Here is a 15,215-nt window from a genome sequence, read left to right on the forward strand (position 1 = left end):
GAGAGAGAGAGAGAGAGAGAGAGAGAGGGGTAGAGACAGGGTGGCGCGGTGGTGCGTCGCTGGTGGAAAGCGGGAAAGCCTCTCCGAAGCGACCACCCACAGTTCACTGCGGCCTCGCGAGCCGTGTGAGCCACAACAACGTTGAGCATTTCGTACCGCGCCGTTCAGTTGCTCCCTCGAACTACTCTGGATACATACTTTAACTCCTTCCATCATGTAAACAAAGCGCGGAGGGTACGCGTCTCTCATGGACGTGGATCTGGAAAACGTCCGCAATGTAACATGTGGCGGAGGATCCAGAGATGGAGGTCCTTAATTACACGTAAAAAAAGAGAAAATGAAAAAAAGTGACATTACACTTTCTCGCAAGAGTAATACGTGGTGTTGAGTGCTAAAATGGAGGTATTTCGTATCCCAGATGTGGCATTCTGCTGGCAGGATCAATGATGGTGGAAAGTCCAACTTCAATTTACTGTTTCTGTGAACATCATGATATGAGTTACCGAGTTTGGAAGATGTCTCAGCTCAAGGCTCAGAGACTTCGACCTTCTCCTCTCGGAACACCGTAACATTTATTGGATCTCGAAGATGTTCCTATCCAAGATATTCAAGATTGATGATCCAACTTTGATTTTCATAAGAAGTTCAATCTGCTAGACGTCATGACGTTGATCTATCGTATCTTGGATTTTTTCCAAGTGGATTTTACTAATTGAATTGTTAAATTTAACAATTTGCAACAATTCTTCTATTGGCAATCATAGCAGCTTTCAAATGAAAAATTCCAAGTTATTCAAGCTGAAAAAGATCACTATATATACCGTTCAGCTGAAGAGTTTCTTTCTGTTTAATCGAAACGAACAATTCGTCAATCATTTCCTTCACGCGACGGCTTTCATCGCTTCGTGTACATTCAACACTCACAATCGGTAATCAATTGTTACGACTACTCCTAATATTGCGTGATCTTCGGATATATAGCAGCTGTAAAATACTTTGATAAAGAAAGGGAGAGAAAGAAAGTAATACGTCACACATCTCTTTTACCTTCAAAGCTATCGAATTGTAGTGATATCCTTTCTGCTGGCAGCTGAGACATAACGGATGAGGGCTACGAGGATCCTGTTTATACTGTGACGAGCTAAAGTACACAGTTAGCATTCGAGAAGATAAACCCTATATCTTCGATGATCCTGTCGACCACGTGTTTTGTGCGATCCTTGCGATGTTGTGCGAGTGTGTTACGAGGTGTAACGGTGTGCAAAGTCTCGAGATAACGATGCTTTAAGTGTTTACGCGAAGGAGGTAGCTATTTCCTGTTAACACACATTGGCGATCTTACACGATTATTCATGTAGATCACGTTTTAAATTTATCACCTTGTTAGAAAGACGCCCGAAAGTGTCCTTTCGGGGATACTAACATGCAGTTATTTGCTCGATAATATTTTCAAATTAATTGAGGTTGATAGCTTAGATCAACAGCATTAATATACATGTTGTAACAATGGCATTTGATAGAGGTATCTTGTAATTATGCAAACTATCAGTACGATTATACGCGGTACGTTATCTACGCTTACCATCTCTGATAATTGCAGATATGTCAACTACATAGTAACGTTTCAGTTTTCATTTCAAAATGATAAAACGGGTAGTTAATCATAGACATAATTTCTCATAGTATTAAGCATAATAATAATTAACACTTTCGCTATCGGAGTACTTCTAAAAAAGAAAAGATCTGGATTGGACAAAATTATTTTTTAAAATATAATTTATCTTCGAATTCACTTAACTAAGAAATTACTTAATGTTACTTTTTAATATGTAAGAAACTATTATCTGTCTCGTCAAAATTTTTTTTTATTACGCTATCCGTCGATATATTTTATAATGTTATTTATTTCTAAAGTAGAATAATATAAATTAATAGAATAACAAGGAATCTTCGATATAAAATCAAAATGATAAGAGATAATTATGGCCCCTCTGTCATCAATGCAATATTGTGATTTTAATTTAAGCTATTGTTACATGGATACAATGCTGTCATATAGATAATCTGCTAAATAAATTATGATGCTATAGAGAGAGATATACGACATTTGGTGGTGAAAGTGTTAATACGGTTTTGGAATCTTCTAACAGTCATAATCAGAAAAATACGACAAAATTAACATACACTGCGCGATTGCAGAGTAAACGAAACTAGCTGTCAATTCACTGACTCGCGGCTCGCGTGTTTGCTAAAAGCCAAAGCAAATACACTCGTTCAACATAACATAAGCTCATAATGAAATCAAGTATATGTCGCACAATGTCTCGTTTTCTCACGAATCTTGCATTAAAGACAAGGAACTTTACTTTCTTAATAAACAGCAGAATGTGATTAAATAATTTCGAATAATTAGAAGACAGTCAATATAATGATTAAAGAAATAGTAATAGACGATCGAAAAGTGTCGAATGTCCAGCCAATGAAAATGTCATCACTGAAAATCTCTGTTAATCAATGTGAAAAACATTGTGACATTAATTTCGTGTGTCGAAGAAATTGTCAAAATTGAAATATTGCAAATTGACTTTCTTACGGCAAACAGGAATGACTCGATCGAGGAACGAAGGCACCTAAGGAACTCGGAGGTAAGACACTTTGATGTATATTGACTCTTTCATATAGCTGAAATATCGATGAGATACGAGCGTTGGATGTTTGTTTATCTTTGATACGATACAAGTATGTTTGCTTACTTATTTGGCTTTGACTAATACGCAGTGCTTATCTTTGCGATCGCATAATCCGCCAAACGAATGCCTTATTCGATGATGATGGTAACGCTAATTAATTTGACAAGATAAATATAAATACGAATGCGTTGCTGAGTTAATATTTAGTATAATTGCATTAAATTTTGCGAAACGTCATAAATAAATCTACATTTAATTATAAGGTACGAACAGTTTGTGCATATATTTTCGAGTCTCTGGAATCAATATTGTATAAAGATGACTGAGTATTTATGCATTCTTGACGAAAAAATATTAATAAGAATTTACAACTCGCAAATCCAAGTATATAATACGCTACGCATTCGTATATTTTTTTCGTCATAAGAAATTTTAAATTTTCAAAAAAAGAATAGGAATGATCGTTTAATGAATATTTAACAGAATTTTATATTCTTTTATATTTCTAGGCATCGAATTTATAATTTTAGATGCACTGTTAAATGCAATATCGCTTCATACAAATACTTCCTTCAAATCTACGTGTTATGCTGCGACTCTGACATTCGTATGAATTTTCAAATTGCTATCGGCGATAATTGAAACTTTTTTACGGATACGTCAAAGGTATTATATGTAATGCAGAAGAGAGCAAACGCGTGTGCAACGAATTGAATTATTTCGTGAAATGTTGAAATTTTCTGCTAGATGCCAACTGGAAACAATCGCGTCGCGTTCATTCCATGCGTGCCGATCGATTTTCGATGTGGCTGACATAAATGTGAGAGCTGCCTCTACCTTGAAACTCATTATTGCTTATATGGCTATTTTCATTATTATGTTTTAGCTGCCAGGAATAAACAGTTGCAGTTTAATATTATTCATTCATCGTGCAGTAAGACTCATCTCCTTGATCTAGAAATCTCATTTTTCATTCACAGGTTTTAATATCAAAGTAAAATTCAACGTAGAATTTTATCTTTAATTTTAATTTGATAGAAATTAAATGTTATTTTTAATTTTATACATCAAATTAATAATTACCAAATAAATTATGGGTAGCTTTAGGTCATGCTCTATATAATTACAGTCCAAATTATAATTAAAACATTTTTTACTTTGTCCATTATTACTTTTAAAATTCGTAATTGTACATGTACATGTTGATTATTAATTTAGCGCGTAAAATTATATATAATATAAAATTCTGTCGCACACACTTCTGTCTGGACTCCAGTTATAATTTGCCACATATTTGCTTTACAATTAAAACTATCATTAAATCATACAAATAATTTAGAAAAATTAAAAAAATTAATTAATGAAATTGTTTTAAAATTACTTTTCAATATATATATATATATATATATATATATACACACATATATATATACTATATATAACCATAAATTTTTAATTTATTGGGTAATATAATTTTACAAAGTACAACGTGTGGTTAAATTACGTATGCTTCGAGGAAATCAATTCGCCTTTGAAATTTTCATAAGGTTACGGTGTCGCGCAGTTGTCAAAGGCATCGTGGTACCTTTTCACGATCTGATTAACGTATATATACGTACGATACACACCCGAATGCTCGTACGGTAAATACTGTATTGGTAAATAGCAAACTAAATGTAATAATAGAAGCGAGTTTTACGTAAGCGTAGAATAGGACTATTCTAACGTTGTAAAGCTTCTTGTCTTGTAAATCAAGACACGCAACAAGATTACGACAGTCAGTGTCAGTGATCCTGTATCGTGGATAGAGTTGCAAATATGAATCGAATATTTATGATACAATTATTATATATTAAAGAACATACTATATATATTATATCATTAGACATATTCTCTCTTTACATAATATAATTATTGTATATATTAATTTTGTTAGATAATATATATTAATTATGTGATGTGCTAATATAAATATCAATAGATATAAATTTAATTACTTTAATAATATATTAAATGCAATAAAATATTGAAATTCTAGTAAACTTAATATAAAAGCTTCAGGATGAAATTACACGATATTTCCAAGCATTTTGTTGCATATTTCTATTTAATCCCGATCTTTCTTCTTATATGCAATATTATTTACATTAACATATTTGCATTATGTTGTTAAAAAAATATAATTTTACACATGCTTGACGATGACTTTTGACAGAAATATCATGATGCCATTTAACATGGTTTCGACTTTCCAACGAGTTCTTGCTTTAAAATTCACGTAAACTTTCCAAGTCTCATCGTGCATTATTCATTTCTGCAATTTCTTATTACGAGACTTCGGCCGCGTTCTACACGAAGATTTGGTCGTAAATTTCCATACTCGCGAATCTTATTATAGTCATTTGAATAAAGTTGCGTACCCCACACGCGATTGACCGTTTTTACTTTTTTATTCGTGAATCATATAAGATTCGCCTCCCCTTCGATTTCGAAGATCCAAGAATTTCCGTTCGCGATTTACCGCAAAATATCACGTAAACTTTGCAGCTATTTTTACCCGACGTAAAACAGATGATTTTACATTTAAATATGATAAAAAATCGATAAAAAGTATAAGATGAAAAAAGGTATAATTTCTAGAATATAGAATTATAGAGAATAAATAAATCATTACACAAAATATGTATATATAAAACATTATATACACGGAGAGAATTTTCTTTTAAAATTTACCCTGAAAATATGGTGATTGTGGTACAATACAATATTTTAAAGATTTTTACCATGCATTTCAGTAAAATTGATCAAACTTATTTTATATTTTATTGTAGTTTTATTAATAAATGAGAGAGATTTATATTAAAATTCTTCGAAATACACACACACACACACACACCACAATGTTGTCCCACGATTGTCATATTTTCAGGGTAAATTCTAGAAAAAATTCAAGAAAAAATTCTCTCCGTGTATACGTACAAATACAAAATATATATAACACAAAAAATATACAAAATAATAACAATAGCTTTATATGTACATATACATATGTATAATAATTCATTTTTTAAACATTGTATTTATATGAAACATTTTTATCTTCCTTTGGATGCCATCGTTTCGATTCAGTTCACATCGCGCTAAAATCAACGATGCAACCCGCATCAAAGATGATGCGAAACGCAGATGGTCCTCGCGATGCTTAATATGAGAATCCGAAATATTACGCGGTATTGAATCGCGGAAACGAAAATTGCAATTCGCGGATAACGTTTCGTATTTCGCGCTCGTATTTCGTATTATTCATATTTCGCATTCGCATCGCGGGAAAAATTAATGCAAAAAATGAGATAACGCTGGCGACTGGGACGTGCCTCTATCACCAGCGAAACATCCACACGTTTGATCCGACGTAAAAAGTTGAGACGTTTTTTTCAGGAAATTCTATAAGGAGTCTGATACATAATCTATAATAAAATGAGGTTATAGAATGGAAATATAATAGAACCGCGTTTCTATATTTGCACTCGCGGTGGAATATTTTAATTATCCTTCGTTTCGAGGTCAACTTCACGCCGCGCGCCGCGCAGTTCAAGTTGCTCGATATCCGCCGTGAAATCGACGCCGCATCACCGCAGTTATAGCATTGAAGATGGCGGGGGAACGCGCGCGTCTCCTTTCGACGCGAGAATCTGGAATATTCCGTGGCATCGTGCCGCGGAAATGTAAATCGCGGATTGCGAACGACGCCTTGTATTCCGTACTCGTGTTTCGCGTTCGTATTTCGCGACGTGGTACAAGTGTAATGGAAATGGCAGTGACGACGCCGATGGCGACGACGGTGTGCTCTGTAGTTACGCCAGTGGAACATCGTTTGATCCGACGTGAGGAGGAATACGTATGAGTATATATTGCAAGATCAAGTTATACGTAACGTACGTAACTAGAGTACGTAGAATCACATCTACATACGTGTTCGCACGTGCGATTGAGAGTTCCTGTGTGTTTCCTTTCCTCTCGGGTCAATTTCACGTCGCGCGTTAGCGTTTAGATTCTTCGAGATACTCGTTCTTTCTCTCTTATAGAAATTATTAATACTTGAAGGAGTTTTAATCATTTATTTTCAGTATTAAAAGCACTGTTGTTCAAATACTGTGTAATAAATCAAATAATGTAATTACTAGCATTAAATTGAATTTCTGTATAAGGATTGAAATCGATGGCAACGCAATTAATAAGCCAGGGTCTATTATGGACAAGTCGCAATGGATTCCGATCGGAATGATTTCGTTTTCCTTAGAAAACATAATAGAAATCTAGGAAATAATTGAATAATTCCGATTGGAATCCATTCCGAATAATTCCATGGTCCAAGTAGACGATGTGGTTTATTTGCACGCTTTCTCGGTTTGCGACGAGAAATCGTCGTGTTAACAGAAATCGCGATTTACAAATGACGCCTCGTATTTTGCCGGACCCGTGAGCATGTCTTATGCTCGTGTTTCGTTCTCGTATTTCGTGGCAAGTACGGAAATGATGGCGACGGCAATACTTTATGTTCGCACTAGTGGAACATCCATGCGCTTAAGCCGACGAGAAGTGAAACGGAGTGAAGTAAGCCGGCTTTACGATGTTGGCGTACGTTCATTTTCTTTTCGTGTTTCGTATTACAGAGCCTCCACTTTACTTTCGAAGCTACCAGATCTTATTAATTCTTAGTGATTGTTTGCCTTTCGAATTATTCTCTCCGTACCTTTCTAAAAATATAAAAAAACGCGCGGTTGATTTTGCAATGTATGTATGTATAATGCATATAATATAAAATAATATCTACGTATTTTTTGTGTTACATTTTTTACAATAAAGAAGTATAATAAAGAAATATAGAATGTATATTTGACTTACGTATTAATATTATTTATTTTTTAAAATGATATATGTATTAGTCAAGCTGTATTAAATAAATAATAGGTTTGAGTTCAAATTTTTAATAAATAAGCATTTTACATATTTTTTATTAAAAGTATATTGAAAGATTTTAGTAAAATTTATTTACTAACTAATATTATTTCTATTTGTAAATACCGAAAATTTGTTAAAATATATTACAATTAACAACTTAATTTAACATTGTAACTAGTAAATATATTCATATTTCAACATAGTTCTAAATATATGAAGATCAAATTAAAAAATGAAATATTATATATATAAACATAATTTATAATGCAAGAATATATAAAATATTATCTAATATATAATATAAATGTACTAAAATAAAAAAGCAATGATAATAAAAGATATTATAATTAGGTAAATATAATTTTCGTACAATTTTAGAAATGTATAATATAACATTAATAATCGGCAAGATATGATTGTAAAAAAAGTGCGGCGTAAATTGTATTCAAACGATCATGATTTAGGTAATTACTTTACGGCAACGATTAAATTACACGTTTCGTGTTCCGGGAAATTATTAATCGGGCTAATAACAAGCCAAGCGATTTTTCTCACGTGAGAAAAATTGTTCGCAAATCAACTTTTCCACCATCGCGAAATTTCCATCATCACGCGATGAAGCGAGTGTCCGCATACAACTTCGCGAAACCTTTTTTCTTTTTTCTTTTCATCGAGATTGTCGTTGACTGTCGCTGAATTTTTCAGGACAGTTCTGGAATTTCAGCGGCGACATTTCGCTCATTTCACGAATATGATTAGTCCGACCATACGTCGCAAATGAAAATTTTATATACACATATTTATGTATACATATTTTATTCAATTTTAGATCTCAGAAGTCCGTAATTTTATTTTTAAGCAGTGTAAACGTTTATAGTGAAGTTTTTTAAAAACATATTAGCATTCTTCTCGCTATTTTTGTAAACAAGAAAAATCAATCTAGCAATAATCTAGGAAGGTAGGGGAGGATAGGAAAACTGCAAATACAAGAAAAAAGAGTTAAATACAGAGTTTTTATTCAAAAGAGATACTCTATTTATTTGATTTTAAACTGTAATAATTAACGTTCATATATTATCAACGGATGCATACTATGACCTGTTAGAACGCGCTTTTATCGATAAATACGCGCTTTTATGTTTAAAATTCTATGGTATATATAACGTGAATTATACGCTAAATAAATACACGCTAACATCGCAAAAGCGTGCTTTGAATACGGGTTTAAATAAAAAAACAGAATCCTTTTTTGCCATTTGGATTTACTCGTTGCCACGTGGAGTAATGCCTAATCTAGTTTTGATTTTTTAAATTATAATTTTACTGATAACAACATAGAAAGGGCTCCTTTTGCCTACAAATTTTTTGCCTACAGCACCTTTTGCCTACATCTCTTTTGCCTACAAATCGATTACCTACATGTGTTATTGCCTACAGCTCGAATGTCTACTTACACTTTTGCGCACAAATAAAATTTTTAGAAGCAGAGTTACTTTTGCTTACATGTAAGTATTATTGCCTACAGCTCGATTGCCTACATGTATTATTGCCTACAATTCGATAGCTTACATGTATTATTGCCTACAGCTCGATTGTCTACAAGCACTTTGGCGCACAAATATAAAATTAAAGTTAAGTAAGAAAATAATTTATATTTTTAGGAAATCTGTCATGTGAACGGTGGCATGTCAGCGCAGATAGTGTGTCCGCTTGGAATATTTTCCCAAAAAAATCTAACCAAACCATTTGTTGATGTGAGGTAGCCCTCATTTCGCGTGGAAAATTTTGAGCTGTAGGCAATAATGTATGTAGGCAATAGAGTTGTAGGCAATAATACTTGTATGCAATAATACATGTAGACAATAATATATGTAGGCAAAAGTACCTCTGTTTCTAAAATTTGTATTTGTGCGCAAAAGTGCATGTAGGCAATCGAGCTGTAGGCAATAATAAGTGTAGGCAATAATACATGTAGGCAATAATACATGTAGGCAATAATACATGTAGGCAAAAGTAACTCCGTTTCCAAAATTTTTATTTGTGCGCAAAAGTGCATGTAGGCAATCGAACTGTAGGTAATAATACATGTAGGCAATCGATTTGTAGGCAAAAGAGATGTAGGCAAAAGGTGCTGTAGGCCAAAAATTTGTAGGCAAACGGGGCCCTCCCGATAACATAATAATGAATATAATAAATAATAATTAAGTAATTTATGATATGTGTATAATTATTTAATCAAATAATATGTATAATTATTTTTAATCAAATAAAACATATTATTATCAAATGTTTTATATGAGCAAAAGAAAATTAAGAATTGCGAACGTATAACATTGCAGTATAGAGTAATAATAACCATAATTCATACTTCTCGCATTCAATGAGAGTCCGATATACGCTTACAATTTGTGTCGCACTATAACATATGGCCATAGTACGTACAAACCGTTTAAGATAATTACCATTACATATTTCCGATATTTTGGATGTATGAAAGAGGAAATTGCGAGAATATTCTGTGAATAAAAGATTTCCATAATTGATAAATAATCGTTGGTTTTATTTATCTTTTCCCTTTATAAATATTTGTAATTCCCCCCCTCCCTCTCTCTCCTTTGCATTAAAGACATTGAAAATATGTAATGGTAATTACCTTAAACGCTCGGCTTGTGCGTTCCATGGTCATGTGTTATCAGTTATACTATACGGCAATAAGCGTATATTGGACTATCACTAGATGCGTGAAGTAAGTGGTTATCACTACTCTAATGTGTTGCAATAGTATTGTTCGCATTTATCCGTGTTTGCAATTTCCCTATTCTCCTTCATTCGTATAAAATACTTGATATAAGAATATATATTATTTGATTAAATAATTGTATATAATTAAATAATTTGATTTATCATTCATTACACGTTTAGATAAATATTAAGAAAAGAGACGCCTCCTCCAATGACCTTCACCTTTACTGTAAAAATTTGTTTATTAATTCTTTAATTGTAATGATTTTTCAAAAATTGAATTTTAAAAGATAAATTAAAAATACATTTTAAATCAGAATACAGATTAAAAAATATTCAATATGAACGACTCATTTCTAACATACCTATTATGGACAAGTTGACAATTTGTTTAAAGAATTCATGGATGAAAACTCACCACGGATCTAGGACACTGTATCGGATAGATCTATAAATATCGAGAGAAATATTTCATGTTACGGTCGCAAATAAATATTGCGTCCGATTTTAATCTGGCCTGTATCGAAATAGATAGAACAGCCGATGGAATTGGAACTCCTTAGAGAGGTAAATTTCTTAATGTGGCGTTGCAAGAAACGTCAATAATGTATATCATCCTACATATTTCAATCCGATTCGTCGCAATAAAGAATTTTCTCGCGTTTGGTCGTAGGAATGGTTCGTTTTAGATGCTTTCCTGTACCCTTTGCATATAAAATCACGTAGCGAGTATAACTGTAGAAGTATAAGTAATGGAGAGTGCAACTAAAACGAACGACTTTATATTTATAGAACTATATTTTTGAAACGAATAGATCCTCTATCTATTCCGAAGACATGTTGACGTTAGTAGGAAGACTATATCTACAATAATTATTATCATCATATTACACGAATAGAATGATACATTTTCGATAACATATTTCTATTTATCGTATCATTTATTAAACATTATGTTTTCTATCGCTATTTATCTTTAAAATGTTTATTTATTATATATACACAAAGCGTTTATTTATTTATGTATTGTTCATAGTATTTAAATTTAAACGGGATGACGCCGTAATGATTAAATTTTAAATTGTGAGAATTTCAAATAGCGTTTAGGCGTTCTACGATTAATATGTTCGGCCGCGTGTTAATTTATGTTTGTTGTTTCTATTATGACCGACATACATATACAGCTTTAGCATTAGATCGTATTGTCACGACTTGTTATCTGCGTGCGCCTCGCGCGAATCCTCGTGTAAATCCAATTTCGACAGAACAAGCATATTCCTGCGGTAAATCAACGGCCTTTTAATGCGGATTATATGTACGTACATTGCCGGAATACATTTAAATACATGGACTGTGAATAATTCAAATTATTTGGAATATTTACGACGAAAGGATTTATTTAGTGGCAAATACTAGTGTATTTACATTAGTTAAATCTTAAATACAATTCAAATATTGTAAATTAAAATTTTAATTAGATCGCGAAATGTTAAAATTCAAACATCTTCACTTTTAACTGAACTTGAAAATTTGTAAAATTAATTTAGTATATTGGTAAAATTCTTATTTATTACCTCTTTATTCTTATTTTTACTTTTATCTTCTTGGATATAATAAATAAATATAAATTAATAAAATTTGAATTAAAATCCCCATTAATAATTAAATTGTAATTAATAAAATTATATCATTCAAATTTATATAAATGTTTATTTTAATAATGACATCGTTTACTAATTCTATTAAAAAATTGACTTTAATAAAGTTGTATTATTATGATATATCTCTTAAAGAGAATAAGCATGAAATTTTAATAACAGTATTATGAGGATATAAATATCACGTTTTATAAATATTGATTAACTTTTAATTAGTCTTAAAAAAGTATATTATTGCTCGAATAAACGGGAACGTGGCGATGTGAAACGTGGTTCTTTCAACAATGAAACTATTGGAATTTCCAGATCCCCAACATTTACCAATTTTTAATTAACCAACTTTGATGAAAAGTTATATTACTGTAAGGAATAAGCGAATAACACATGTTTCTATCAACAAAATATCACTGAAATGTTATGTTTCTATAATAGTAGGTAATAGACAAATGATAATTAATTTTAATTATGTTTAATAATATGTTGTTTATGAAATAAATAGAATTCTTTAACAATAGTGATGACAACTAATTTTTAATTAATTAACTTTGTTAAAGTTATTAACGCACTAAATAGAACAAGCAAAAATGAGTTTCTCTTAACAATCAATTATCAAAATTGAAAATCACTGAAATAACTAAGTAAGGCATTTCTAGTCAATTTGAAATATTCATCGAATTTCAATAAAATTACTTTTAAATGTTATAGATAATTTTTGAGATTATTTTTAAAATTTATACATAAAAAGTTAGAGAGAGAGAGAGAGAGAGAGAGAGAGAGAGAGAGAATCTATTATAATCTTGTACAAAATCAGTGTTATACATATTATATTATTAACAATATTATATTATTAACCTACGTACATTTTAATTTCGAACTACTAATTTAAATCATTTTGCATTGCGATGTTTTGTGAATATAAATATAAGTAATAAATAATTTTTTTACATAAATTAAGATACAAGCTGTAGATATATAAGATTTGTAAATATGTAAGACTCTTGCATACGTTTAAAATTGTTACATTATTTATTTCGCTTTTTATGTATATTTGTGCATATTTTGTTCACAGGTTGTATGAAGACACTTTAAAATCTATGAAAAATGTGCTGCATGAAAATCCCGTTTGGACGTCGAAATTCGGAAAAAATTACAACTACAATTATAAAACAATAATAGCAACAAAATACAAGAAAAGAAATCTGCAATTATGATTATGATCGCAAGAACTCATATAAATGGACAATCATTAGCTCAAGAAAACTCAAGTATACGAAATGTCTAGAAGCTCAAGTACCAATTTATCCAAGTAGCTCAATGAAGCTTATTTTCCGAGATGTATTCTCGCCTAATTTTTTTATTTTGGACCTTATTGATAAGTTGAGTCACGAAATACTCTAAATAAATCATCTTGATGTTGCAAATTAAAAACTTCGCGATCTACAACATTGCCTAGGCGGAACCATAACTTGACTTTCGTAAATGGATCGATTGCACGTCAGCCATAAAGAAGAAGGCGAGAGAAAAGTCGTCGAAAGACAGTCGCTAGTTGAAACGTGAGAAAAACTTCAGTTCCTCAAGATGGGTTTCAACGAGACGGATCTGAACAACACTGCGAATCTACCGAGCACTTTTCTTCTCGACACTGGCCAGCGAAACATCAGCAAAAACCATCACGATATCGAATATGTTCTCTTGTTAACTTTAAAAGCTTCCATTATGATATTCATCATCCTTTGTGCTCTCCTCGGCAATTTATTGGTCATTGTCTCTGTCATGAGACACCGCAAGCTTCGGGTAATCACCAATTATTTCGTGGTTTCGCTGGCCTTGGCGGACATGTTAGTGGCGTTGTTCGCCATGACGTTCAACGCTTCCGTGGAACTTTTTGGACGCTGGTTATTCGGGTATTTCATGTGCGATGTGTGGAATTCGTTGGACGTTTTCTTCAGCACCGTTAGCATCCTTCATCTTTGCTGCATCAGCGTCGATAGATATTACGCGATCGTCCAACCACTGGACTATCCGTTAATCATGACAAACGTGAGATTGGGAACCATGTTGAGCGTCGTGTGGTGTTTCCCGACTGTTATGAGCTTCCTACCGATCTTCGCAGGATGGTATACCACAAACGAGCATCTCGAGTACAGAAGGAACTATCCGGATGTGTGTGTGTTCCAAGTCAACAAGTTCTATGCTGTCGTCAGTTCCTGTGTGAGCTTCTGGGTACCGGGGATAATCATGATCGCGATGTACTACAAGATTTATCGCGAGGCCGATCGTCAGGAGCGCATGTTGTACCGGTGAGTCGTTTTTTTATGTCTTGTAATTATTATGATTGTAATTTAGGTCCCGATTAATTAAAATCTTCAGAAAATTAATATCTTCATCCAATACACTCTTATTTTTATATAAACTTCTAATTAATATATTAATACATGAGGAGACGAGAGATTATACTCTTATTATTTTTTAATACAATTTATCATTAATAAATTTTTTTTATCGCTATAAATATAATGTAGTATAGAAACTAGAGAAATTGACAAAATAAATTCATTATCGTGTAGTATATAAACGTAGACAAAAAAGCATAAACCAATATTTTATCATAGAAAAATTATCTAAATTTGATCAATCCCAAATATCTTGTTATACACGAAATATAAACTTATATTTTCTGCTACATTACGTAAATAATATAATTTCACAAACGAGACGTACATTTGAAATATCGCTCGTTTGTTTGTTATATTAGCTGTTTTCTCAAATGCTGCTTTATCCGTTGCCAAATAATTTAATATAAAGGTACATAGCGAAGTTGTTAGTGTGTTGTTAAAATGATTGGGCGATACATGGCTCCTTAAATCTCCAAGAAATTTTTATATTTGGAAGAGGAAAACGAGGAAAGAAAGGAGAGAGAACTTGCCATTAGTTTCTTCCAAAAGAATTCCGGTTCTGTCCAAAAGATGCTCCCGAAAGCTTCGTGCTGTTCTTGAATGTCCAATTAGGGTAAAAGGCGCGAAAGAAGGTAGAGACGATTGGACTAACAACAAATGTACTTTTCAAGAGGGAGAGAAAAAAGGGAAAAAAGTATTGCGAAATAATGCTTCACCATTTGTTCCCGTATTGTGCAGATTGTGCGTCATTACAAGCTTTAAATTCC

At 32.2% G+C, this 15,215-nt stretch overlaps 1 protein-coding gene across 1 annotated transcript in view; it reads left to right on the plus strand.

Moving 5' to 3' along the window:
- The first annotated feature begins 13,328 nt into the window (after window positions 1–13,328).
- Window positions 13,329–15,215, plus strand: part of LOC108765362 (octopamine receptor beta-1R) — a 45,641-nt gene continuing 43,754 nt past the window's right edge. Inside the window, exon 1 of the mRNA XM_018514039.1 lies at window positions 13,329–14,352. Coding sequence (XP_018369541.1) covers window positions 13,631–14,352 — 722 coding nt within the window. The 5' untranslated portion in view covers window positions 13,329–13,630. The remainder of the gene's footprint in view (window positions 14,353–15,215) is intronic.

The sequence above is a fragment of the Trachymyrmex cornetzi genome, unplaced genomic scaffold (genome assembly GCF_001594075.2).
Source record: "Trachymyrmex cornetzi isolate Tcor2-1 unplaced genomic scaffold, Tcor1.1 scaffold487, whole genome shotgun sequence".
Classification (NCBI taxonomy): domain Eukaryota; kingdom Metazoa; phylum Arthropoda; class Insecta; order Hymenoptera; family Formicidae; genus Trachymyrmex; species Trachymyrmex cornetzi.